A 26,504-nucleotide genomic window follows, 5' to 3' on the forward strand; every position below is an offset into this window, starting at 1 on the left:
AGATTCCCTCTGCCCTCATGCTAGTCTCAACATAATCTGAGTATAATTAACCTATTTGTGATAGGTCAAATTAAAGAATACAATGGTAGCTGCAGTGGACAAATATACAAGCTAAATAATAGAACCAACAGGGTAGATCTGTTCATCCAACAACAAGACAGAGAGGGGCTAAAGAGACATGGGAGGTTCGGAAACAAAGTCCTGGTCCTGCGTATATTACTCCCATCAAATATATAAATCAAATGATATGCACAGTTCCTCTGAAAGAATAAGTTCCTATAATTCACAGGTTCCTGGAAGTCCAAATCTTTGGAGCAAGAGCCCTCACTCACCATTTGGTGACATGCTTCATCATTGGGCTATGCTCCTTTGCCGGAGAGCTTTTAGTGATGGTAAATAGCTGGTCAATGTGTGTACTAATGTAGGATAGGTATGCAAAGGAAATGCTGTTAAAAATGACTAGAGGTAAAATGTAATTTATTGAGATATCTGACCCCCGTCATGATTAAAAACAGGAGTGTGGGGAGGGAATAAGATAAGGTCTAAACGCCCCATAAAATAAACAAAAAGTGTTGGTGGTTGTCACTAAATCTCTAAATTTGGAGTATAGTGAAAGTAGGTACAGGATCCCCTGTACTATCTTAAATCACGGTCAACATGTTTCTCGCTTGTTAGTTTATATGATCTGGTGCGATTCTTCAGGACCAATAAACCTACCTAATCCTTAAGTTATATGTAACCCATAATCGGGAATATCACATTAAGCAGGAACCTTCCTCATATTAGTGGATGGGCCCCATCGGGTAAAGCACCAAGCTTGTGTGGTCCAATACGGTTTCTTGAAGTGTCCACGTCTCGCGGGACCACCTAAATCAGCTCGATGCTCCCGGTAGCTGCAGTGGACAAATATACAAGCTAAATAATAGAACCAACAGGGTAGATCTGTTCATACCGGGTCACTTCCCTATGAAACCTCCATTCTTAATCTATTCCACCAGCACTTTTGTACAAATGGATTTTAGCCATATATCCGTATGGATATGGAACAAGTTTGAATGTCCCCTGTCTAGTGATGATGAATCTTTGATCGGAGTCTGTGGATGGACACAAAAGGTAATAAGTAGAACTGACAGAGAGGATCTGTTCATACGTGGACCAAGTCCATTTAACAAACTCCCTTTGTAACCTTCTTCGCCATCAGCATTTGTACACAAATAGATTTTAGCCATATATACATCTACAAATGGATCATGCAAAAATGTCCCTTATCTATTAATTATGATTTTTTTGATCAGAGTCTGTGGAGTAACATGGATGGTAAAATGTAGAAACAAACACAAATTCAACACACCTGCATGCACAACCCCAGTACTGTGATGATGGAAGGATGAGTCTGTGGTCGGTGCTTGTGCACAGCAAAAATGAAAAGGCTGTACTGACAGAGAGCATAGTTCTGTAAATGGATGTCCTACACTGGACCAACTCCCTTCCTAGCCACATTCTCCGTCAGCATGTATATATACATGGGCTTTGGAGCTATACAACAGAAATATCCATTTCCTGCCTCTTCTCTAGGTGCTTTTTAAATGATCTCAGTTCACTAAACAGGTGGCATGTGCACTGATATGACCAACTGCTGCATACTGTCTGCGGAATAGTATAAGCTCCTTTATGTTCAACTGAAGTCACATGAAACACCCTGCAGAAAGCAAATCAGGATAAAGAAAATCAAAGAAATAATTTATCTTATAGTTTATGTAGATGTCATGATGAAAGGGCTACTGTCAATTGTATGTTTGAATTATTTTCAAAACAACTGGACGTGTCCTCATGCTCCTCAATATATATGCCTCTTTGGAAGTCTGAAGCGAGGATGGACAAACCAGTTGCCGCACTTGGCATCCATATATTTTGAGGAGCATGAGGACATGTCCAGTTTTTTTGTCAAGCATTTGAACATATAATTGACACCAGCAATTTCATCATGACATTTACATTATGCTGTGCGCCCTAATGAAGGTCTTGTATAAGGGAAACAAGTTGGCTGTTTTTATATGGAAAAAATAATGAATAAAGAATCTTTTTAACAATATCAGCTGGAAATACATCTAAATACTGACTGTTTGACTTTGTGTTAACAAAACTTCTGATAGTGGATTTGACATAATTTTGCCTCTCTTTTCTAGAATACAATTTCTAGTGTTGGGTTGTTTGACAGCCAACCTATAGAGGCGGGCAATGAACTAACACACAAAAGGGAACTCATTGGAAATGAGGAGCATTGGTCCCTAGCTGTCTAGGTTATTTGCTTTAATAAATATTTAAGCATAAAGCAACTTCCATGCTAAACAGTCTACTGGAAACATCTGTTCTCAAACATATGGGGTGCGTGTGAGCATAAAGGTGAACGGATACACACTTGCAAGGATAAGCATGCACAGCACCATCTGCCTACAGCTTTAGATTTTAACAGCTTAATGAGCAGTTTATGGTACTGCCACAAGGTGGAACAAGCCTATGGGAGGAGAAAACAAACCTGGATGCTCATGACCTTTGGCCCTTAAATTTAACTGAGTTATAAGCCACAAAAGTCTAGTCTGCATTATACAAACCCATAAGTGTAAGCTTGCTTTGCCACCTCAGTTTTACTGAATCTATTGTCTGCATTCGAAACTGGTGTACATTCAACTCTTAATACGAGCTTATTCAAGCAGGGCATCTGTAAGCAAGCACTCAGGTGCCTGTGCAACTTTTGGTCTCCTAGGACGGAATCTCTACTACCCTTTTGTTCGGAGACTGTCCCCTCTTACGTGGGGTCCCTGTGTGTTTGTAGGTTAGTCCCACACCGTTTAATGTCTGCATTACCCTACTGGCATCTCGTGTCTACTTGTTTGCTTTTTAGATCTGTATGCAGAGGAAACTCACAATATTTCCATATCTGACAATCCCTCTTACACCCAATAAAAATCCTGTTCTTGCATGTCCTCATTGGCTACTCCAATTAAAAGAACTGCCTGAGGTACATATGTCTGGGAGGCAGGTGTTCACTTGATCATCAGCTTGGTGACTCACGGAGCTTGGATGTACTATGGTCCCAGATGACTACCAGGAACTCAGGCTTTATAAGTGACTGTAAATCGAAATTTTCCATACAGGTCAGTCGATTTCATTCATCTGTTTCTTTCTACTAGTGATGCTGTTTCTTCCTCAAACTGCTTTTTAACACAGTAGCCTTCATAATCACTTCTCAACTTGATTATGGTTAATTCCTTGTGCTTGGGCATTCCGGCCTGCCTTATTCATCGCTTACAGACTGTGGAGGATGCGATCCTTCTACCAGTGCATTTATCTCTTCCCATCTTAGCTATATTGGCCCCTCATACGGAAACAGTTTTTAAATCTATGTGCCTCGTTCAAATCTTTGGAGCAAGAGCCCTCACTCACCATTTGGTGACATGCTTCATCATTGGGCTATGCTCCTTTGCCGGAGAGCTTTTAGTGATGGTAAATAGCTGGTCAATGTGTGTACTAATGTAGGATAGGTATGCAAAGGAAATGCTGTTAAAAATGACTAGAGGTAAAATGTAATTTATTGAGATATCTGACCCCCGTCATGATTAAAAACAGGAGTGTGGGGAGGGAATAAGATAAGGTCTAAACGCCCCATAAAATAAACAAAAAGTGTTGGTGGTTGTCACTAAATCTCTAAATTTGGAGTATAGTGAAAGTAGGTACAGGATCCCCTGTACTATCTTAAATCACGGTCAACATGTTTCTCGCTTGTTAGTTTATATGATCTGGTGCGATTCTTCAGGACCAATAAACCTACCTAATCCTTAAGTTATATGTAACCCATAATCGGGAATATCACATTAAGCAGGAACCCTCCTCATATTAGTGGATGGGCCCCATCGGGTAAAGCACCAAGCTTGTGTGGTCCAATACGGTTTCTTGAAGTGTCCACGTCTCGCGGGACCACCTAAATCAGCTCGATGCTCCCGGTAGCTGCAGTGGACAAATATACAAGCTAAATAATAGAACCAACAGGGTAGATCTGTTCATACCGGGTCACTTCCCTATGAAACCTCCATTCTTAATCTATTCCACCAGCACTTTTGTACAAATGGATTTTAGCCATATATCCGTATGGATATGGAACAAGTTTGAATGTCCCCTGTCTAGTGATGATGAATCTTTGATCGGAGTCTGTGGATGGACACAAAAGGTAACAAGTAGAACTGACAGAGAGGATCTGTTCATACGTGGACCAAGTCCATTTAACAAACTCCCTTCGTAACCTTCTTCGCCATCAGCATTTGTACACAAATAGATTTTAGCCATATATACATCTACAAATGGATCATGCAAAAATGTCCCTTATCTATTAATTATGATTTTTTTGATCAGAGTCTGTGGAGTAACATGGATGGTAAAATGTAGAAACAAACACAAATTCAACACACCTGCATGCACAACCCCAGTACTGTGATGATGGAAGGATGAGTCTGTGGTCGGTGCTTGTGCACAGCAAAAATGAAAAGGCTGTACTGACAGAGAGCATAGTTCTGTAAATGGATGTCCTACACTGGACCAACTCCCTTCCTAGCCACATTCTCCGTCAGCATGTATATATACATGGGCTTTGGAGCTATACAACAGAAATATCCATTTCCTGCCTCTTCTCTAGGTGCTTTTTAAATGATCTCAGTTCACTAAACAGGTGGCATGTGCACTGATATGACCAACTGCTGCATACTGTCTGCGGAATAGTATAAGCTCCTTTATGTTCAACTGAAGTCACATGAAACACCCTGCAGAAAGCAAATCAGGATAAAGAAAATCAAAGAAATAATTTATCTTATAGTTTATGTAGATGTCATGATGAAAGGGCTACTGTCAATTGTATGTTTGAATTATTTTCAAAACAACTGGACGTGTCCTCATGCTCCTCAATATATATGCCTCTTTGGAAGTCTGAAGCGAGGATGGACAAACCAGTTGCCGTACTTGGCATCCATATATTTTGAGGAGCATGAGGACATGTCCAGTTTTTTTGGCAAGCATTTGAACATATAACTGACACCAGCAATTTCATCATGACATTTACATTATGCTGTGCGCCCTAATGAAGGTCTTGTATAAGGGAAACAAGTTGGCTGTTTTTATATGGAAAAAATAATGAATAAAGAATCTTTTTAACAATATCAGCTGGAAATACATCTAAATACTGACTGTTTGACTTTGTGTTAACAAAACTTCTGATAGTGGATTTGACATAATTTTGCCTCTCTTTTCTAGAATACAATTTCTAGTGTTGGGTTGTTTGACAGCCAACCTATAGAGGCGGGCAATGAACTAACACACAAAAGGGAACTCATTGGAAATGAGGAGCATTGGTCCCTAGCTGTCTAGGTTATTTGCTTTAATAAATATTTAAGCATAAAGCAACTTCCATGCTAAACAGTCTACTGGAAACATCTGTTCTCAAACATATGGGGTGCGTGTGAGCATAAAGGTGAACGGATACACACTTGCAAGGATAAGCATGCACAGCACCATCTGCCTACAGCTTTAGATTTTAACAGCTTAATGAGCAGTTTATGGTACTGCCACAAGGTGGAACAAGCCTATGGGAGGAGAAAACAAACCTGGATGCTCATGACCTTTGGCCCTTAAATTTAACTGAGTTATAAGCCACAAAAGTCTAGTCTGCATTATACAAACCCATAAGTGTAAGCTTGCTTTGCCACCTCAGTTTTACTGAATCTATTGTCTGCATTCGAAACTGGTGTACATTCAACTCTTAATACGAGCTTATTCAAGCAGGGCATCTGTAAGCAAGCACTCAGGTGCCTGTGCAACTTTTGGTCTCCTAGGACGGAATCTCTACTACCCTTTTGTTCGGAGACTGTCCCCTCTTACGTGGGGTCCCTGTGTGTTTGTAGGTTAGTCCCACACCGTTTAATGTCTGCATTACCCTACTGGCATCTCGTGTCTACTTGTTTGCTTTTTAGATCTGTATGCAGAGGAAACTCACAATATTTCCATATCTGACAATCCCTCTTACACCCAATAAAAATCCTGTTCTTGCATGTCCTCATTGGCTACTCCAATTAAAAGAACTGCCTGAGGTACATATGTCTGGGAGGCAGGTGTTCACTTGATCATCAGCTTGGTGACTCACGGAGCTTGGATGTACTATGGTCCCAGATGACTACCAGGAACTCAGGCTTTATAAGTGACTGTAAATCGAAATTTTCCATACAGGTCAGTCGATTTCATTCATCTGTTTCTTTCTACTAGTGATGCTGTTTCTTCCTCAAACTGCTTTTTAACACAGTAGCCTTCATAATCACTTCTCAACTTGATTATGGTTAATTCCTTGTGCTTGGGCATTCCGGCCTGCCTTATTCATCGCTTACAGACTGTGGAGGATGCGATCCTTCTACCAGTGCATTTATCTCTTCCCATCTTAGCTATATTGGCCCCTCATACGGAAACAGTTTTTAAATCTATGTGCCTCGTTCACAAAACCCTTAACAATTTTGGGCCTATTTGCCCATTGGGCGTAAATTCCTATCCCACCATCCGACTCTCTGCTCAACTTTTATTAAGCAGGTGATTGTCCCTGGCTTCCAATGCTGCCGGCAGCGGTGGTTGTCACTTTTCCCAACTTGCAGTCAAATGCTGCAACTCTCTTCCCACTTTCACTAGGAACATTTCATGTCCTTGTCAGTTCAAAAAGGAGTTTAAAACCTGAATTGCCAACAAGCATAATTTATCCCCTTGTAATTGCTTAACCTTTAGAGCTTGTTTGCCCTTGGGGACATTTGCCACACTTTACAAACCTTTTAATATTACATTGTATGCATAACCCATCAAATTGTTCACGTCCTTTCCGTTTTGGAGTAAATGTAATGAAACTAGTATTGTGCCCTAGTTGGATGTACAGCATGTACTTTTAGCGCAGCCCCATATTGCTGTTATGTGTCACAGAAATGCTAAGATCTGTTTTGAAATGGTGCATGTCTATGTACATCGAGTTTCCATCAAATTAGCTTTTGTTTCTAAATATTTTTGAACATGTGAATTTCCGGAAAACATCAATTTGTAGGTAAAAGAATGGACCACTCCAAAATTCATTCAGATTTTGTGCACTGAGCTCGACTTTCTCCTAGCGTCGACAAATCACGACCAGGCCCAAGGGCTGGGCGAGAAATCAAAACCAACCAGGCCCAAGGACTGGTTTCTGCACCAAACCCTTTTGACCGTTGTCCGCGGCCCATCACAGCCCTGACCATGTGAGCCAAATTCACCTGTAACAAAGTGTGACAGATCAATAATAAAACAAAACGGCGACTATAAATATGGGGTAATGAGGCTACAGACTTCTGTCAGAAGGAATCTGACAGCCGGAGAAGCCGACAGGTTTCTGCATCACGTAGCACAGGGACACGGCTCGGTCAATGGCGGGACAGTTGTGGGCCTCTGTTGACTCAACATGCTAGCAGCATGTCAAAACATCTTACCTGGCAGACAGATCTGTTCTTCCATTTGCTCAGCACACACTCGCTGTTTTGCATCAGCTCCTGAAAGAGAAGAGAGAGAGCATGGGCTGGGCTGTACACATTCTCTGATGCTTGAAATGCGTCTGTTTTTTTCCAAGCAGAGAGAGATTAGCATGCTGAATAAACAAAAATGCAACTGGTGCAGGGAAACCTTCTGGACAAAAGCCCCGTTAGGATGGCAGGCGGGGCCGAGCCTTTATGAAAATTAAAACTGCAGAAGGAGGACTTTAAAGAGCACTCGACTTGGCGTTGTTACTTGGTGGCCTCCTTCTCAGCCACTGTCCGAGAATTTACCTCAAGCTCTTTGAGGGCGTCTCGCAGTTTTTCCGGGCGTCGGTTCTTAAGAATCCAGGGATAATCCCGAGCTAGAAGAGAAAAGGAAAAAAGTGGGAACCACTGCACGTGTTTTTGGGGCGCATTTTCATGAAAGGCACAGCAGGCATGTATGTAAACAAGCTGATAAATGCAACAGTAGTCCGTCCGAAGCTAGGCCGCAGGACAAAGCGAAGGCCTTCCTGTTTTCGTTAGCTCACCTCCCACATCCACAGGTTTTAGCTTAGGAGCAGGTGCCAGGTAAAAATGTACCTAACCTGTTGCTCCAGTTCAATGAGCGCTGATGCAGAAGCACTGACAACTGGGCAAGTGTCCTGCGGTTACACTTCCTCCTCTTCAGCTAGGATTTAGAGTCCACCCTTGCAATGTTAACCAGAGCCTAGGGTTCTCACAATAGGACAAGCTGCTGTTGTTTAACAAGCCAAGACAGGCCGCACATGACATGGAAGCCACTGGGCAGTTGTGCTAATTCCGTGAATCCCGCACTTTCTGAGGAGCACTTCGGGAGCACTTGGAGGGCAGAGGCGCTTACTAAAATCGTGCAACTCTAACCAGTGGTTGCACTCCCTCACTTGAACTAGCATCGAACAATTCTACCACTGCAAACGTACAAATTATTTGCTTTTGTCCCAATTGAAGGACACACTCCCGAACAGATGTAACCCTTCTCCAGACTTTTAAAAATCGAAGAAGAGCCATAGTTGATGTTACTCAGTTCTCTGGAGAGCCAGAAGGCAGGTTGTAGAGAGGGTGTACCATTACTTTTAAGTGGGACCTGAGAAGCCACAGGCAGTCTAAGGGGCTCCACGTCCCCCCAAAGCAGAGGGTGTTTAACCTAGGTCCATGAGCACCAGATCCAGGCAAGATTTTTAGGTTATCCATCGAAGACAAATGCACACACAGTTAACCTACATGGAAATCGCCTACATATTAAGTGGTTATCCCAAAAACATGACATGGGTCCTGTCCTCCTGGACCCAGGATGGAAATCCCTGCCATAAAGTGCTTCTCTGCCCCAGTGCAGTGGGTTGGATAGATAGCACATGTTGGCATTTGACCAATTCACTTTCCATGGATATATTGTATGCTACAGACTCCCCTTATCTCACGAGTGCTGAGCTGATCAGCTATCATGGAGGCCGTATCTGAGATGTACATGCCAGCCACCCTCCTGACAATATCTTCTTTATTAGCGTGCAGACACCCTCGGGGTTCAAAGGTTATTAGAACGCTGTACAGTAGGACAGCTGGCCAACTACTAATCCCGGTATGATTTTAAACTCAGATATTGATCTGTATCTTTTAATGAGACTCAAACCTGACTCCTGGAAACAAGATCTTTTTGAAGAACAAGCAGCCTGGTTCAACCGGAAGTCACAATTCAGAGAAACCAGGATACAAACAGCCGAGGTGGCGATGGGGAGCGCAATGCAGTGCAGAGGCCTCCTTGTTGGTTGCATTCAGACACTGATTTATTTGCTATCAATTTTCTGCTCACACCTCTCCCATCCCAGTAGAGGCACTAATCTGTTTTTATTCATCATTTTTTTCCAGTGGTTTCCACCCTCGCCATAAGTAACGCAGAAGTGGAATGGCCACAAAGTTCATAGAAATTCCAAGGTTGCCAGAAAACACAAAATGCGGAAACCACCCACAATAAGCAGATGAGGAATTATTTACAGGAATTTTGAAAGCATCTGAAAGACAGTGTATAGGCAGTGCGTGCCAAAACCAGCCCCACCTGTCCTGAAATGAGTACTGCCTTGTGTCCAAAGAAAGGAACACATCATAGATTCACCAAGTAAAAGTGGTGGGGAGTCACAATTTCCAAGTTTTAATCAAGACCTGCTCTTATGTCTACTCTACAGTATCAACTACCACTATATTTTCAATGTATGTAGAATAATAAATGTACACTATACTATTGTGACTTCCCACTATTGCGGCAAGGCCTGCCACTCAAGTGGGATAAACTCCCACTGTTGTCTGTAGGTACGTCCAATGGGACTGGTATCCCCAAAACAGTAGTATTAGTATTTATGTTCTCAGACCACCAGAAAGTACAAGTTGAGAGTAAGCCCACCTTTCCTGAAGGAGGCTCAGAACAGCAGAGTCAACAGGATCACCAGACACCTGGACCACAGGCAGCCAACATCATCTGGTCCTTAAAACTCTGTCTTTAATGTTCAGAGCAAACCATTCTTCTACAGAGCCATTAAATTCTAGGGCAGTGGTTCCCAACCTATGGTCAGGGGACCCCTGGGGGTCCGCTAAGCCTCCTCAGGGGGTCCACAATTGCTTAGAAAATTAAATCATATTAACAGATTAGGTCCCCAGCTTTCAATAATGACTCTGTGGGGGAGCCCCGGAATCCAATGAAAAATTTTGTGGGGGTCCCTGGGCTCCAGTAATGATAAAGTGGGGGTCCACAGAAGTCAAAAGGTTGGGAACCACTGTTCTAGGCAACTTACCTACCTTGGATGCAAACTTAAGAGAGAGATGTATGTTAATTAGGCAACTTTAAACTGTTATAATGTTTACATATTTTATGAAAGTCTGCACGGAGTACGACTGTCTTTTGAAAAACCATCATTAAACTTATTTTGAAATCGAGAAATGACCTGGTACAAATCTCAACGGGAAAATGTCTGGTAGTCTTCCATCTTTTGCTTTTTTGGTATTTTTATGTTTGCAACTTGGTTCTCCAAGATTGCGCTGGAATCTTTAACTTTCTCTTGACAGAGGTATGGATGGGTGTAGTAAGGCTAAGCATCTACAGCAGGAAACACATTGAAGCAAGCTTCCATCAGCCTTCATGCATTCCAAAAATAGGAATAAACAGTTCGCTCTGAGAGAAGAATTGAATGGAAAAGGGCTACATTTAAGTGCACACGTTTAAAGGGAAACTCACATTATTACCAGCATTTTAAATTTGTCTCAATTAATTTCACATTACAAACCAAATGCTCAAAATGTAGCCCAGATCGTCATAAAGAGTCTTACATTCTGCCACCTGCTGCTTCTCTTCCGAGTAGCCAAAGTTTGTCTGAAGCACTAAAAAAAGAAAAAAACGAACAAAAAGGTGAATGGAAATCTTCCTCACAGCTGTCAACAAATATTAATTTAGCAAGAACCCACAGGTTAAGCCGAAGAGAAACAACACCTCCAACTCATACAATCTGGGGGTAAAGCTGATGTTTTCCCCTGCTGGCCGGCGATCCTTAATTCACAGTGAAAGAAGGCCTTAGCTAGCTCAACAGGTGGGCCCGTTTTATGCAGCCGCCAATCTCGTCCGACAGCGGAGACGGACTCGCAACCAAATCCCGAGAAAAGGCCGCCTCGGCCTGTCAACGCAGGACGGGGAGCGCATATTAACCACCAGGCGCGGCCCCGCACAAGGGCTGCCCGCACAGGCCTCGGACAGGAAGCCGTCGCTGCCCTGGAGACCTTTTGGCCCGTCCTGAAACTTCCAGGATTAGCCGAATTAATCAGATAAAGAAAATGGATAGTTCGTTCTAAAATCCCCATTTCAAATTGCAGATGAGGAGGAGGGGAGCCGCGGCTCGCTTCCCGCGCGGTGATGTTGCCATCTGCTGGGAACAGGGTTGCCACTGCCGGTCGGTCGGCAGCGAGGTAAATGGGCAAGCGGAGTCTTAAAAAGGCAGAAATTAAGATGCATTAGGCATAAATCATAGCCCGACAGCCATATTGTTACACCGTCAGAAAATAAATATTACGCAGGGCTTAATAAAATTTCTGAACGTGAAAAGTAGCCAAACACCGTCTTTACTCGTTTCAAAATAACGTTAGCAGCTGTTCCGATACTTCTACTGCACAAAACATATTGGACGTAGGCTACGACCGGAATTTGCAAGAAACAGATTCATTTTGAGCCATTGGGCGAAATCTAAAATCGGTTGCTAAAACTGTTTGCGCCAGATTCTAGGATCCGAGTTACGCGAAATTTACACTCAGATCTGATGTCCTTAGCAGCGCACTGTTATTACTTTAAGACAACTGCAAGGAAAACTGATCAGAAACGCAGATATCTCGTATTCCTGGTAATCCCCACCATCTCCGAATATTTCACCAGTAAGAGCTAGTAAAATAGTCTATGGGAAACGTGCGAAAATGATGAAATACAGTGGGAACCACGGGCGGCATACGCAATTCCTACGGTAATTTTGATTTGTACTGCGGCATTTAAGATACCATTCATGCTAGGAAGATAATTCCACATTCCGAAGTTACCCCAACCCCCCTTTAGTGGGTTCACCGCTTAATGTTTTTTTTTGTTTGTTTGTTTTTTTACACACAAAAAATGAGGGGAACTCCAAATCAAAATGATCCCACACTTATTTTAGCAGAGCTCATGCTACCTGGGTCTTTCTTGTCATGATACTGATACACGCCAAGGTCTTCATCTGTGGAGGAAGAGGAGAAAAATACAAAGTTTAGGTCGCACAAACAGGGGGGCATCTTTTGGGACTAGCGACTCATTTAGGTTTAATATTTGGAAAGAGGTTACCCGACGTTCCCCCAAAGGGCGAGAGACCAGTGCAGCATAAGAGAAAGAGAACCGAAATGCGGAAATACGCAAATTGTTCTGTTTTCACAGCATGCTAAACTACTCTACCACTTCTGATGCATTCTGCTCAGATTCACAACACAGGGCATGTAATCCACAGCACAATGGCGCTGACCCCAAGAAACGGGGCACAGAAAGTCACCGAATCTCCACATTTAACATACAAAAGACACATAAGGTCGGTCCTCTGAGAGAAATGCATTTATTTCAGCCGCACTCTGTGAAGAACTGTTACAGAAGCATGCAGGTTTAAGTGAAGAAAATGTACAGGTTATGCAGGATTAGTAGCAGAGAATGAGCAGTTTGCAATCACCTGCTGCCATACAATGCACGATTACCTGAAGTCCATGCAGGTGCCTTTTGAGGCCTTTCGCAACGCACTATATACTAAATGTAGAGGTGATGCAGATAACTGTTAAATGTAGATCCAGGGCTGAAACTACCCATCTCAAAACGTCACATGTTCGCTTTCAAGACATTATACGAAAAAGGAGGTCCAATGTCAATTATACTTCTCAGTTACTACAAAACTGCCCAGAATACATCACAACTCCATAATCCAATACTCATCCAACCCCTTGCACCCTTGTCCAGCACCACAAAGTAAATTATAAATAATGCCCACTCTAGGATCTATTTCTCATCCAACCTCATGCAACCCCCCCAACACACTGAAGACTATAAACACTGAACACATTGCAATCTGTTTCTCATCCAATCACATGCAGTCTCCCCCAAACCACAAAGTGTCTCATCCAGCCTCATGCACCCTTCACCAACACCCCAAAGTGGATTATAAATCACATGCACAACTAGGATCTATTCACCATCCAAATGTATACAACCACCTCAATATCAGAAAGTAGATTACAAACCATCCCCATTCTATGATCTATTCCTCATCCAACCACAGGCACCCCCCCAGAACACCCCAAACAAGACTTTAACTCATTCCCACTATATGATATATTCCTCATTCAATATCTCCATCGTATCCAGTAGATCAAAACTAATGCACATTATATGATCTATTCCACATCCAACCACATGCACCCTCCCCAAACACAACAAGGTTCCTCGCCTAGCCTCATGCACCCTTGTCCAACACCCCCAAAAAGTTTATAATTCACACCTACTTTACGATCTATTCTTCATCCAACCTTATGTGCCATACCCCAAAACCATAAAGTGGATTAAAACTACTATCAACTATGAGCTACTACTCATCCAACCACATGCACCCTACAACACCACAAATCAGCCTTTAGCTAGTACCCAGACCTATTCCTCATCCACCTTCATGCACCCACGCTTAATGTCACAAAGTTTCTCATCCAAATTTACATACCCACACCACAACGTAGATTATAAGGCATACTCTATGTTCTATTCCTCATTCAACCACATGTGGCGAAGCTTCCCATTATCACACAGCATCTACCACCTAAGTATCTCAACTTCCTTTAGTCAGGCATAGGGCGGGACTGCCAGCTAAAATAAGTCCTAGCAAGAACGTTCAAACCAACTCCATGCTCCAGAAGGCTACAACTAAAAAGCAGCCGAGGGGCAGGACATCCTGCTCTGAAAACACCCTGCCCAGCACTGCAGCTTGCAGTCTCTCAAGCAAATGCCCAAGTGGCAGTAAGGCTAGTCGAAACCTGATGAGACACTTTTGGACCTGAAAGGGGGGGAACGAGATGGAGGGCACTTATAGACAGCAGCAAGCAAGGTCTTAAGAAGTGGCCCAAGAACTGAAGGAGAGTGGAGATATGAACAGTGGTGAAGCAAAAGCAAATAAAATGCTGGTGAAATGAACAGCGACAGTGGTTGGAAAACCAAATGGCTGGTGCACACTTGAGTTCATCCACATGCCTGTGTGTGGGAGGGACAGGTCTTAGAGGTTTTCTCGAGGTCTACTTGGAGAAACACTAAACTCGGACAAGAGTCCTTAGACCCGGGGACTCTGGAGTGATACTGACTCAGACCTAAAAGGACAAGGGCCAAATGGGGCAGAACGAATCTACAATCACTCTATGTCTTGACAGTGCGTTGGTCTGGAAGCAGATTCTGGGCAGTCACAGAAAGGGCAAATGTACTGTACATTGTTCTCCTGTGGTCCCTGAGGGAGTAGTGGTCCCAGCGCAACTGAGATAAGTGTGTGATGATAAACAGTCTGCCTTCTGGGACCTGGAACGTTAGGTGGCCTTAATGCGAGTGTGGCAAAATTGATTATTAAGATTGCGGAGAGTACAGGAGGGGGTCCGGATGGACCCGTAAGAAAAGCCCCATTTGTGGGAACTAGAGCTTAAGGTGCTGCCATCCCTTTTTTTCTCACTTGTACTGATAGGTGTTAACAAGGGCGAATTTTGCAAGTCAATGGACAAATGTAAGAGCACTAGTGGCTCCATGTTGGGACTGATCAACGCTGAGTAAGGGTGAGGGCATTCAAACCCGTGCTGGTGGTCATGTCCTCAACAAACTGTACTGTTCAGAAGTGCTTCTCCAGTGTTTTTATGTGTAATGTTTTTGGATGCAAGTGCACTTGAGGTGTGCCCAAAAAACTTAAATGTGTATTTATTAAAATTCCAATAAGGATATATTGATGGGGAAAAAGTGGATAGCAAAAGATGAAACTGAAAAAATGTAAACCGCTCACTTTTCAAACACCCATCTAGTTCTGTCTCTTGTTTCTGCACTCTAGGCTTGAAGGCATGGCTAAAAGACCATCCTCTCATGCACATAATGACTGCCGAGCACTCGCTGTCCCCTAGAGCCTACATCTAAGCAACGTCCCTCACTTGGGGACTCTGACTCCGGCATCAGCTGAATGCTCACTGAACACTTTTGCAATCTGCTGGAGAAAAATAATGGAGTCGGGCAGCGGCGGATTTACCCCCAACGTGTAAGGTATTCTTCAAAGACCACAGGTGCAGCTCAGCCAGGCAGAAAGACATCGGGCGGCAGACGGAAACTTTGTCCTGTCAAGGGAAGCAAAGAGAGAGCACATTAATTATCCCCTATTACCAGCAGAAAAGTCTCTCTGCTGCTCAGATCTGGCCAACAGACCCCTCCAGCTATTCATTCGAACCGAGGTAGGTGCACATCTATGTTTGGGCCATCAGTTGTGGGCACACGGACACACACACACGGACACACACACACAAACAAAGGTTAGGGGGACGTTATAGTTAGGTGACAATGTCAGTTAAAACATATTATGTTAAACGAACAAAACCATTGAAATTCACCCATTATATTTCTCTCATGTAACTATAACTCATGCCCTAAAAAGTGTAACTCACACCACATATATGCACAGTGTTGTCATCAAAGAAGTAATTTCAGCTGCTGTAGTAATGTTATCAATGATGTTAAGGAACATGTCATGAGTGATGTAATATGTAAGGTAATTGGCAGTGCATAATGTCGGCACAAGTTATAATTACTCTAGTGCACAAGTTATAGTTACTTGAGAGAACTATAACTGGTGAATTTCGGTGGCTTTGCTCGTTTGAAATGGTATGTTTTAACTGCCATTTTCACTTAACTGCAATGTCCCTTTAACCGTTGTTTTTTCAGTGAATTTCAAAGGTTTTTAAAAAAAATGTAAAGTAGGAGATTATTACAATTCCTAGCGACAACGCCATTTAAACCTTTGTTTTTTTCAGTTAAATACTATGTTTTTTTTTAAAACAAAGACGTCCACTGCTGTGCGTGATGTGGGGGTTAGGTGCCCAACCCCCCCTCTCCAGTGCACTGCAGGGAGTAGGGCACCTACCTTTCAAGACACACAGTTATTTCATGTAACAATATAAAGGGTTTCATTTTAAAGAGGAGAAACCTACTGGCTTCATCAAAGGGTCAAAATATCAAAGTATAACTACTGGCTTTGTCAAAAAGTAATTCAATAACTAGAATCAAATGTATATTTAATACTTTCACACATTGTAATATTTAATAGTGATTGTTACAAAATATTTTCAATAAAGCATAAAGAAAATATTGAACATGCCTGAATCTTTTATTGATTTTTTCTTCAGGCTGGTAACTAAAGCAATACACCCAACCACAAGGAGTTCCTGCAGTCCGGCTGAAATAGATATAGCTCTAGGTCGGACTGCTTTAAAAAATATAATAGCTTTCTGAGGATCATGGATTCAATGGCTCAGGAGACTTACTTTTTTTTGTTTTTAAACATACTGGAAAGGGACTGAGGAGTTTCCTGAAGCCATTCACAACATTAAAAAAATATGCATGGTAGTGCCCCTTCCAAGGATCATCACCAAGTTCCAAAAACATAAATAAAAAGCCCTTGTAGAGGAACTATAGGGTGCTCCTTGCTTAGCATATTGAATAATAGATGAGTGGCTCCTGCAGCTCATTTATTATTCTTACATTATTATGTTTTGTATTAAATTTGAAACTGAGGGGCAAGGCCCCAGCACCCCTTACAGGCTCCCCAGCCACCATTTACAGTGGCTGCCTGCAGGAGTCAACCATTATTTTACAGTAGGTGCCCTAGTGCCTACCTGGGGCACCCACAACATGTCTAATGTTGGGGACCACAGGGGAGCCCCACATGCCCTGTGTCCCCTCAGCTAGTAACCATGGTGGGTGCCAGTGGGAGCAAGCTCCATTCCTTAGCTCCTGCCCGGGCGAGAGGAGTTTATTTCTCGGCACCTGCAGACGAGTGCAAAGTTGTGGTCCCTGCCCAGGAGAGTACTGTCAGGGAATTCAATTTGTATTCCTTATCCGCACACTCCCGGGAATGGAACAGCAGTATCCCAGGGGATGGGGTCTCCAGAATACTGCTATGATCAGGTCACATTGGATGGAGCTCCATAAATATATATATACACACACACACAAATTAAAGTTTTGGAAATTTTGTATAGATACATCAAACGGCGACAAGGTTACAGGCAAAACAAAAAATGCTTTTCCTATGAAAACTAGGTCCTAACTATATATATATATATATATATATATATATATATATATATATATATATATATATATATATATATATTTATATATATATATATATATTTATTTAAGTTAGGCCCTGAATTTAAACAAATGTTGTGCATGGCGAGGACGCTAGTAATAGTTATTTTAGGGCACAAGTTATAGTTACTTGAGATAACCATAACTGCTGAATTTCGATGGTTTTGTGCGTTTTAATTCAGAACCTAACTATAACGTCCCTATAACCTTTCTTTTAAAAGTGAATTTCTATGTTTCTTAATTCTATTTTCTAACTATAACGTCCCGGTAGCCTTTGATTTCTTTCAGTGAATTTCTATTTTTTTTAAACATAAGGCCATTTTAATTACTTTATGTTAATCTAACCACCATCGCACACGACCGAAGCAGGCCAGGCCCTGTGGCCAACCCCCTACAACCACCCAACCTTGCACCACACACAGCCTTTGGCTATGCGCGGTGGAGGTTGGCCTAATGGCCTGTGGCCTGGCCCTGCAGCCTACTCCCTGTAGCCATCCAACCCCGTGCCACGCACAGCCTTTGGCTGTGAGCTGCGAGGGTTGGCCCCAGGGCCTGCAGCCTACCCCATGGCACTCATTAAGTGCTTCTTTGTTTGGGGGGAGATGTGATCATATTCCTGTACATCAAAAATGAGTCTCGAAAACTGCTGGGAAATGCGCTTGAGGGTTCCTTTTAGTAAGCTGTCCATCTTCCTTGGAAAATGGGGGGGGAGATGTTGTGTATCACTAATGTATATGGGGCGAAGCCAAAAGGGCATGGCTTCTATAGCATTTTACATACTTTCAATTTTTTAAAGGGGGTAACACAATCTCTGGTTTCAGCAGCAGATGACAAGAAAGAACACACACCCGACAGTCACCTCCAACAAGGATTACAGATAACTTTTCATAGTCGAAACGCAAAGAACACAAATTTGGTTTGCCTTAGCCATGCGCACAAAGTTAGGATGATTAGTACTTTACAGAGGTGGAGCTTAATTTGGGCACCTTTTGTTGTTGTTTTTTTTAAATATCTGATGTGCTCTGTTGAGGTTTAATATCTGTGGAATTAGCTTTGTGCCAGAATGAATCCTGCACTGCGTATTTGAGTACTAAATAAATGCAGGGCAGGATTCATTATTTTTTATTGACTGTGGGAGGAGCCTCAAGCTCCCCGCGGTCCCTGCTGCCGTACGAAGGGACAGCTGAAAATGGAGTTCCCTGCATGTGGGTGCAATACTTTCATCTATTTTCCTGCCCACATGTCTGCGGACATGGAAAGAGATTAAATCTCCGCTTTCAGCATGAGGGAGCATTTTTACAGCTCACACTTGCTGGAAGCTGAGTGTTTGCTTTTGCTTGGTGGGAGTTGTCACAGCTCAGTAACAGTAATTTGATTCAGTGATTTGTGCTGTAGGTGTCTAAATTCCCCACCAGAATTAACCTGGAAAACACCCTTTTTTTACTCCCACTTTTTCTCAGCCCCTGTTTGATAGATTACCCCAAAACGTTCCATGCGCAACAGGACCCTAGAAGACATTTTATTTTGGAAAACTTCATGAGGATTTCTCAAACGGTGTCAAAGATATAGCCAAGTCAAAAACCGCTTTTCCTATGGAAACTAGGTCCTAACTATAACTATCTCTGGCAAGTGTGTGTGTGTCTATGTATATAGATAGTGATATACATTTTTTGTTTTGCCTATAGCTTTGTCACCGTTTGACAAATCTTCACGAAATCTTCAAAACTAGTTTGCCACTCACTCCTGCTGCTGTTTGGAAAGTTTTACTGTAATTTGTTTAGCGGGGCTGAGAAAAAGGGTGGGGTAGGGGGTCCCAAAATGCATTTTCCCCATGCAATTTCTCATAGGGATTTTAGACACGACTACAGCCCGAACGGTGGATGGAATTACACCAAATATGACAGAAAGCTAGATCTTGGTCCAGAAAGAGTGCTTTTTGTAATCTGTTGTAAATCCATTCAGTAATTTTGGAGTTGTTAAAGGAAAAAGAAATATAGATAACTAGGGACACGTATCCTTAGGGGGTGAGGGGGATGATCTGCAGATCCGGGGGGACAACAAGGCCCTGATTGGCTGGCTACAACCTGAAAGTTGCAGCCACCATTTTGTTTCTTGTATTGGGCCCGGGGGAGAAAAAAAACAATAAAAAACTGCTATAGGAGAGATGGAGGGACCCTTGATGGGCAAAGAACTGCCCAACTTTTTTTGGGCTTAACAGCAGATCTATCTTATAGTTATACTTATGTGAAGAAATTATAATTTTAGCCGTTAAGTAACATTAGGCCACAAGTTATAGTGTCTAACATAAGTATAACTTCTGAGTTTCTACGGTTTTGTGTGGGTAAAACGTCAACCTAATTATTACTTCCCTAAAATCTTTGGTTTCTCAGCCAATATTATATATATATATATGTATGTGTGTGTGTTAATATAGATATACACACACACAGAAAATGCATGTGTACGCGCACATATACAGATGAACGTATACAAATACCACAATTTACACATGCTGAAAATAACTTGCATTAGGTGGCACTGCAGTTGATATATCAAATAAAAAATTAAAAACAGTGATGAGTGCCTCACGGTTCCGAGGGGTTTAGTGTTAATTTTAAATCGCAACAATAGCATTCCTTAAAAAGTTTTTTCATTTTAATTTTGTGTTTTTCTCATTGCTTTGTTTGTTTATACAAAATAACCCAAATGAGGTTCAGCGTTCACAAACGGCGATTGACTTTGCTCACTTAAAAGGAGCTTCTGTTTAGCTAACAAGGCTTCTGGCCTAGAGCTGGTTCTCCGATTATGAACCACAAGTGATTGCTATCACTATAAACATGTTGGGGGTTTATGAAGGGGTTCGAGTGAATTATATGTGATCACTATCAGTGTTTCATAGATAAACCTATGGTATATGAATTGTCATATGTTTCTGACACCTTAAGATGCCCGATTCATGACACTAGACGCAAGTTCACAAACCTTACTCTAATTTATTTCGTTTTTCTTGTGGAATTAGAGCAATTTCCACTGTTCTGTAGAACGCATTCCACTTAGGGTGAGTCGGTGATCACCATGCCTATATAGGAGATACTTACAAATGTTTTGCAGCAGGGGTTTCAGAACCGCAGAATTTGGTTTGCCAACAGGGCAATGACAGATGGACAGAAAAAAGTCGAATTTGTTCTTGGCAAATCAGATAGGTTTTGACTGCAAAACACCAACGTAATGCAATTACAATACAAAATCAGTTCGTTAACTGGACATCTTCACAACCAAAGCATGTAACAAAAATAAATAAAAAATACCTTCCCTATAGGATCTCCTGTAACTCTTTACAAATCTAACAGTACATAGATACATTAACTAACTCTTTCAAGCCTGGGTTGTCGATTTGTTACTGCAAATATGGGTGAACTTTTGACTGGGCTCTTGGGCAAGTTTAGGAAAGTGATGAGGGCTCCTGGAGGTACGTATTCTGTTGTTGTGGCCATCTCCCCTTGTTCCAAGTGAGCCAGGATACTGAAGATGTACAATCTATATATATTTGCCCCCCTCTTGATGCAGGGATCCTATTGTTTATGCACCCTCCCCCAACTTTATGGCTTTTTTTTTTTTTTTAAACACATTTTTAATGTCTTCTTAGGTGGCCGAACAGACCTTATAATCAGCCTATGTTAAAAGGCTACAGCAAAATTTGAATATTAACAAATAAGTGAGTCTGAAGCATCACGGTTGCTTGTTTACAAACATTACGTTATTATTTTAACTTGTGATGTGGGGCAAAAGGACTCTCTCCACCAGTCTGTGGCAAGTCCTTTATACCCTTGGTGGTTAGGTGCTCTCGCCATGCTTAAACACAGCTCCACCTTTTTATTTCTTGAGGACTAGGTTCAAGAACCAGTGACGAGGGTGGTTCCTGGTTCTCAAACCTGGTAATGGCAGGTGGGGCAAAAAAAGATTAGCTTCACTCGAAACTTCGATAGTCTGGGTCCCAAAACTCACAATGACTCAAGAGACTTTTTGCTTCCAGCCTCTCTCTCTGGGTCAAATACTTTTTTTAAATTTTGTTTGCCATTTTTATAACACACTCATATGACCAAAGGACTATATAATGCACCTGATAAACAGGGAGAAAGGGTTGGAGATAGAACATTCAAGTTAAAGCCATTCAAGAGCAAATGCTTGGTGAAAGAGGTTGGTGTTCAGTTGCTTACGAAATAATTTGATGTGTGATTTACCATTAAGAGACAAAGGGACATAATTCCAGGTTTCATGGTGGAGTGACGAGCCCCACACCGTTTGCATCTCAGTCAGCCCATTGTTAGTTGGTGCATGGAAGCCTATATTAGCTTTCTGCTTAGAAGTTGGTCCCAAAACCAGTCCTTTAACCAAGCCGTGAACAAAGCGCTATTTTACTGCTCTTGAGCCCTGATTACAAGTGAGCTGCGAGAGGGTGGGGGTTCGGGAAGTGCAGCAATCTCTTTATATTCGGAGTTGCAGCATCTCCGTTTGTGGCCATCTCACCTTTTGCATGGATTGGTCATTGGCTTTGACCATCTCTGGCCGTCTGATAGGAGAATCCAAGCTCAGCTACATAGGCAATGTCCCAGCACCTCCTGGACAGATGTGGGCAGTTGCCTCAACCCCTTCCCTCAAATTCCTGGGTTCCCGTTATAGTATGTGTTCTTGAGAGCAATGTGCCACTTTGAGGGCTATTTTCTGTGAAAACCCTCGATCGATACCCCTTCATAGCAAGGACCCATCTAACCATGAGTGCTTCAGAGTGCACAGAGTGATCGGACGGTTCAGAGCACAGCAAGTGGGCTGGTGCATCGGGACATTTAAAAAGCGGTCAGTTCCACCTTTTGAGCAGACGCGAGGCTGTTCTCGGGCATAGCCGTCAATCACACCCGACCGCCATGCTTGCCCCATCACTTTTGCACAAAATGAAAGTGTCACTGCATTTTGTGGTCAGCGTAGCAATTCAATTCCTCATTCTAGTGTTCAAATCCGTCGACTGCCATCCCAAGCCTTTTGCATCACTCGTGTTACTACCCCCACTTTTGTAGTTCCAAACATTTCCCTCAGACTTGACTAAACACCTCCTTCCCCTTGAGATAGGATGCCGCGTGCAGAGTATGCATCACTCACTGGCTGGACTCCAATGTGTAATATTCAATGTAAATGCTGTAATCGCATTATAATGTTTCTCTCAGGACCCTCTCAGTTCCTATGCCTGTCTGAAAGGCATCAGATGGAACTGGAGGGGAGGGTATGACTGGCGGGCAGCCCATTAGCTCCAGACGAGGGGAATGTTTAAATGTAAAGAGTTTCTGTAGTTTATCATTGATGAAGACAAAATGTATCACATTATCTGAAGGTGAACTGGCGCCGCATAGATTTGTGTCTTCCTAGCACGATCTAAGGAAAACACGGCACTGCATGCATGACCTGTTATTGATATACTCCTTTCAGAGTCAGCCAATGACTAATCACAGGAACAATAGGATTAAAGACAACCAAACAGAATGAACTTAGAGGAGCACTATTCACCGAGGAGACGTATTCAGTGTATGTATCAGTCACACCTCTGACAACATTAATGAAGTCCACAGCTCGCTGCTTCAGTGATACTCCGGGCAAGGACTCGGCAGAAGTCGTCTGACAGTAGGGGTGTGAAAAGTGAAAGAGGTCAGAGAGGATACAGGTAAGATTAGAGCAGTTCATAGGTTCACAGAAAGTTCACAGTTCAGAAGTTCGCATAAGCCTATAGGACCTGTCAAAAATGTGGGGGTGACCATAATTTTAAAGACAAAAACCGGGACACTTCACCAAAATTAGACTACAATTTTACTTCGACCGAGCGCACAGAGTGACATCGCTCATCAGCACAGAACTACAGAAGAGGCACCGAGAAAATAATAAAAGCAATTTTTAAAGCAAGTATTATGCAAATGATTTACACTGCTATCGTATAACAGCTGTTAACTATCCCTGCTTTGGAAAACATAAAAGGCGCCTCCAACCCTGTTCTGTCGCCCCTCTCTAAATACCAGGACATGAGCTCAATTTCCCGAAATCTGCCGGGACAGCTGGTGAAAAACAGGGACTATCCCGGCAAATCCGGGACGCCTGTTCACCCCACTGGACACAACACAACAAATGTCATGATGCTGATTTGTCCGTATGACCCTGAAAGTTGCTGTATCGCTCGACTGTATATAGAAAACAACTCTAACCTGCAATGACTGGTAGGGTGTTGTGCCCTACTTTCTCATATGTCTACAAGGCTGAGTAAAATGGCATGGATGGAAGAAAACTGGAAGATACCCTGGTGGCCGCGAGTTCACGTTAACCCAGAGACAGTGCATTACCTGTAACAGGGAGCACAGCCTGTCTACGCCGGCGCGTCTAGCTAAAGGTCTGACGCGGCCCAAATAGGGCAGTGCCCCCTTTACATAATGTTTCATCACTTTTGAAAGATGAACAGAACTGCTATTTCCAAGCAGTGGCGGCTGGAGGTGGGGCAAAATGGCAGGGCAGGGGAGGTGGGGCTGGGGTCACAAAACAAAAAAACACACGAAAAAACAAACAGAAAAAACAAGGTACCTGCCGCATCGCCCCTGTTCGCCGCTCTTCTGAGTCCCTCGCTGAAGGTACAGGCTCTCAGCCTGCCCTGCAGCCATGCCTAACGCTGCTCTCATGGTGCTAGCAGCATGAGAGCAGCATCAGAACTGGCCTGAGCGCTCTCTATTTGCGTTCCCAGGCAGACTGGGAGCCTGTGCCTGCTCTCTCCAACCTGGCAACACAGTGACGGGTTGGAGACAGCTCAGTGCGCATGTGTGTTTGGCTGTCCTGAGACGCCGGCCAAACACACATGCACAATGAGAGGAGTGCATCTAACATTCCCTCTGGTGCCTATCATCCCCATGGCCCACCCCCCCAAAATAAAACGATAATAAACATAGTTTATTATCGTTTTATGTTTCAAGTTTGCAGCTGCTGCTGGTGGGGGCGTGAAGGGGGTGATGCTCCTCTGCCATAGCAGAGGTCACTGTTTCCAAGGCTCCCTCCAATCAATCCAGGGGTTGAAACTGAAGCTTGATCACTCAGGTTCAGTTTTTCTAGGGAGTACATAACAGACATTCGGAGATACATGAAGCCTAGAACCTTAACCGGTTATCCCCATTATTCAGTGGCACTTAGGAAATTGTATAACATCATGCCTCTTCCTGGGGGGGGGGCGTGACTAATAAAGAGAATATGGCGAATGCGTACTAGGCAGTCTCTTGCCCAGCATACCCGACACCCAACATTAACAGGCCAGATCTGAAAAGATTGCAGCATTCATGATCCCAGGAGGCTGTGGAGAGCACCAGGAGTCTGCATTTGACCTGGAACCCAGGGAGCGGGGTGGCCTAAACAGTGGCGGTGATCACGACCAGGAAGGCCTCACAGTAGGAGACTCGCCTGCACGGATTGTGCAGGGGGCAGCTCAGTGGAGGGATTAGGGTAGTGGGGTCCTGTGTCCGCTTTCTCCTGTCCCAACCTGCCCAGTGGATCTCCTAGCCCCCCACGCCCCCAGCACTCAAGATCTAAAAGTGCTTGGGCGAACAATCAGCAGGCCCTCCTCCCCTGAGTCAGTGTTTGACCTTGATGAGGAGAACCTAATGGGAGCACTGTGGGGTCAGCGGAGGACTGTGGCACCTACCCCCCTTCACTGTTAGTTCCTTGAGTGCTTCCATGCTTTGGTCCTAGGACTTGGGACCATGGCAAGGGCTGAACTGTAGAGCCCACACCCTTCATCATTTATCTTTGTCTCCTTGGGGGCCTTGGGGCTGGACAGAGGAATGGACTGGCACACTCCTAAGACTGCTGCTGACCCATGGGCAGGGGAACAAAAGGTGGAGCCCCATATTATAGCAGTTGTGGTAGATGGGAAGGACGGACCTCGCACAATTGACAATCTACAAAAGACTTCCTGAATTGGAAAACATAAGAAACTGAGCCATAAGTTTAGAGGGGTAGAAGCCGCACTCAGATAATAAACAAAGTTCTTGTAAGAGTGAACCACAAAAGCCACTAAGTAAACCTGTAGTTAAACCTCTGGTAGATTGGCACAAAAGCTGTCACGCTTTTTAGAGGCAATGTGTAAAGTATTTATGCAGTACTCAAACAGTAATGAAGTGAAAACATAACACAAGAAAAATCCCAAACCAATTTAGAAAAATAGAGTAAAAGTAAATAAATACAAGACACCAAAATGACATAAATCAATTCAATAGATTTGGAGTTATGAACGTTAACAGCTCCAAGAGAAAATAGTGCCAAAGAGAACGAAATGCCACTCACAGGTATTTGGTTGTGCTGGACCAGGTCAAAGTCAGCCCAACACAGATGGAGTGCAGGCCAGATATAGGGACCAGGGGCCAGATGTAGGTAGGTTGCATATTGCGACTTGCAATTTGCGAGTCATAGCGACTTGCAAATTGCAACTCGCAATATGAAATGCAGAAAGGTGTCTCAGACACCTTCCGCGACTCGCTATGGGGTCGCAAAGACCCACCTCATTAATATTTATGAGGTGGGTTGCAGTTTGCGACCCCATAGCGAGTCTAGGCACTCACAGGGATGGTGGCCTGCTGGAGACAGCAGACCACCATGTCTGTGACTGCTTTTAAATAAAGCAGTTTTTTTCTTTTCTTTTTCCAGCCCGTTTTCCTTAAAGGAAAACGAGCTGCAAAAAGAAAAAAATACCGAAACCATTTAGTTTCGGTTTTTTCAGAGTAGGCAGTGGTCCATAGGACCACTGCCTGCTCTAAAAAAATATATTTTTTGGCATTCACAAAGGGGAAGGGGTCCCATAGGGACCCCTTCTCTTTTGCGAATGAGTTACAATCCACTTCAAGTGGATGGTAACTGCGAGTTGGTTTGCGACCGCTTTCGCTGTCCCAAAGCAACGCTGCATCGCGATGCGGTCGCAAATAGGAAGGGAACACCCCTTC

General features: G+C 43.2%; 1 protein-coding gene across 7 annotated transcripts in view; it reads right to left on the reverse strand.

Moving 5' to 3' along the window:
• The window catches only part of WDPCP (WD repeat containing planar cell polarity effector), a 2,103,513-nt gene that overhangs the window by 1,618,181 nt on the left and 458,828 nt on the right, over nucleotides 1-26,504 (reverse strand). For 5 of the 7 annotated variants that reach the window (XM_069234220.1, XM_069234221.1, XM_069234222.1 and 2 more), the window contains 5 exons: nucleotides 15,383-15,467; nucleotides 12,281-12,325; nucleotides 10,905-10,955; nucleotides 7,863-7,933; nucleotides 7,530-7,589 (listed from right to left, as the gene is read on the reverse strand). In XM_069234220.1, coding sequence (XP_069090321.1) covers nucleotides 7,530-7,589; nucleotides 7,863-7,933; nucleotides 10,905-10,955; nucleotides 12,281-12,325; nucleotides 15,383-15,443 — 288 coding nt within the window. In that variant the 5' untranslated portion in view covers nucleotides 15,444-15,467. Of the gene's footprint in view, nucleotides 1-7,529; nucleotides 7,590-7,862; nucleotides 7,934-10,904; nucleotides 10,956-11,039; nucleotides 11,283-12,280; nucleotides 12,326-15,382; nucleotides 15,468-26,504 lie in introns of those variants that run through there. The other 2 variants (XM_069234223.1, XM_069234224.1) reach the window with 2 other exon arrangements.

This window comes from Pleurodeles waltl, chromosome 5 (genome assembly GCF_031143425.1).
Source record: "Pleurodeles waltl isolate 20211129_DDA chromosome 5, aPleWal1.hap1.20221129, whole genome shotgun sequence".
Taxonomy (NCBI): Eukaryota; Metazoa; Chordata; class Amphibia; order Caudata; family Salamandridae; genus Pleurodeles; species Pleurodeles waltl.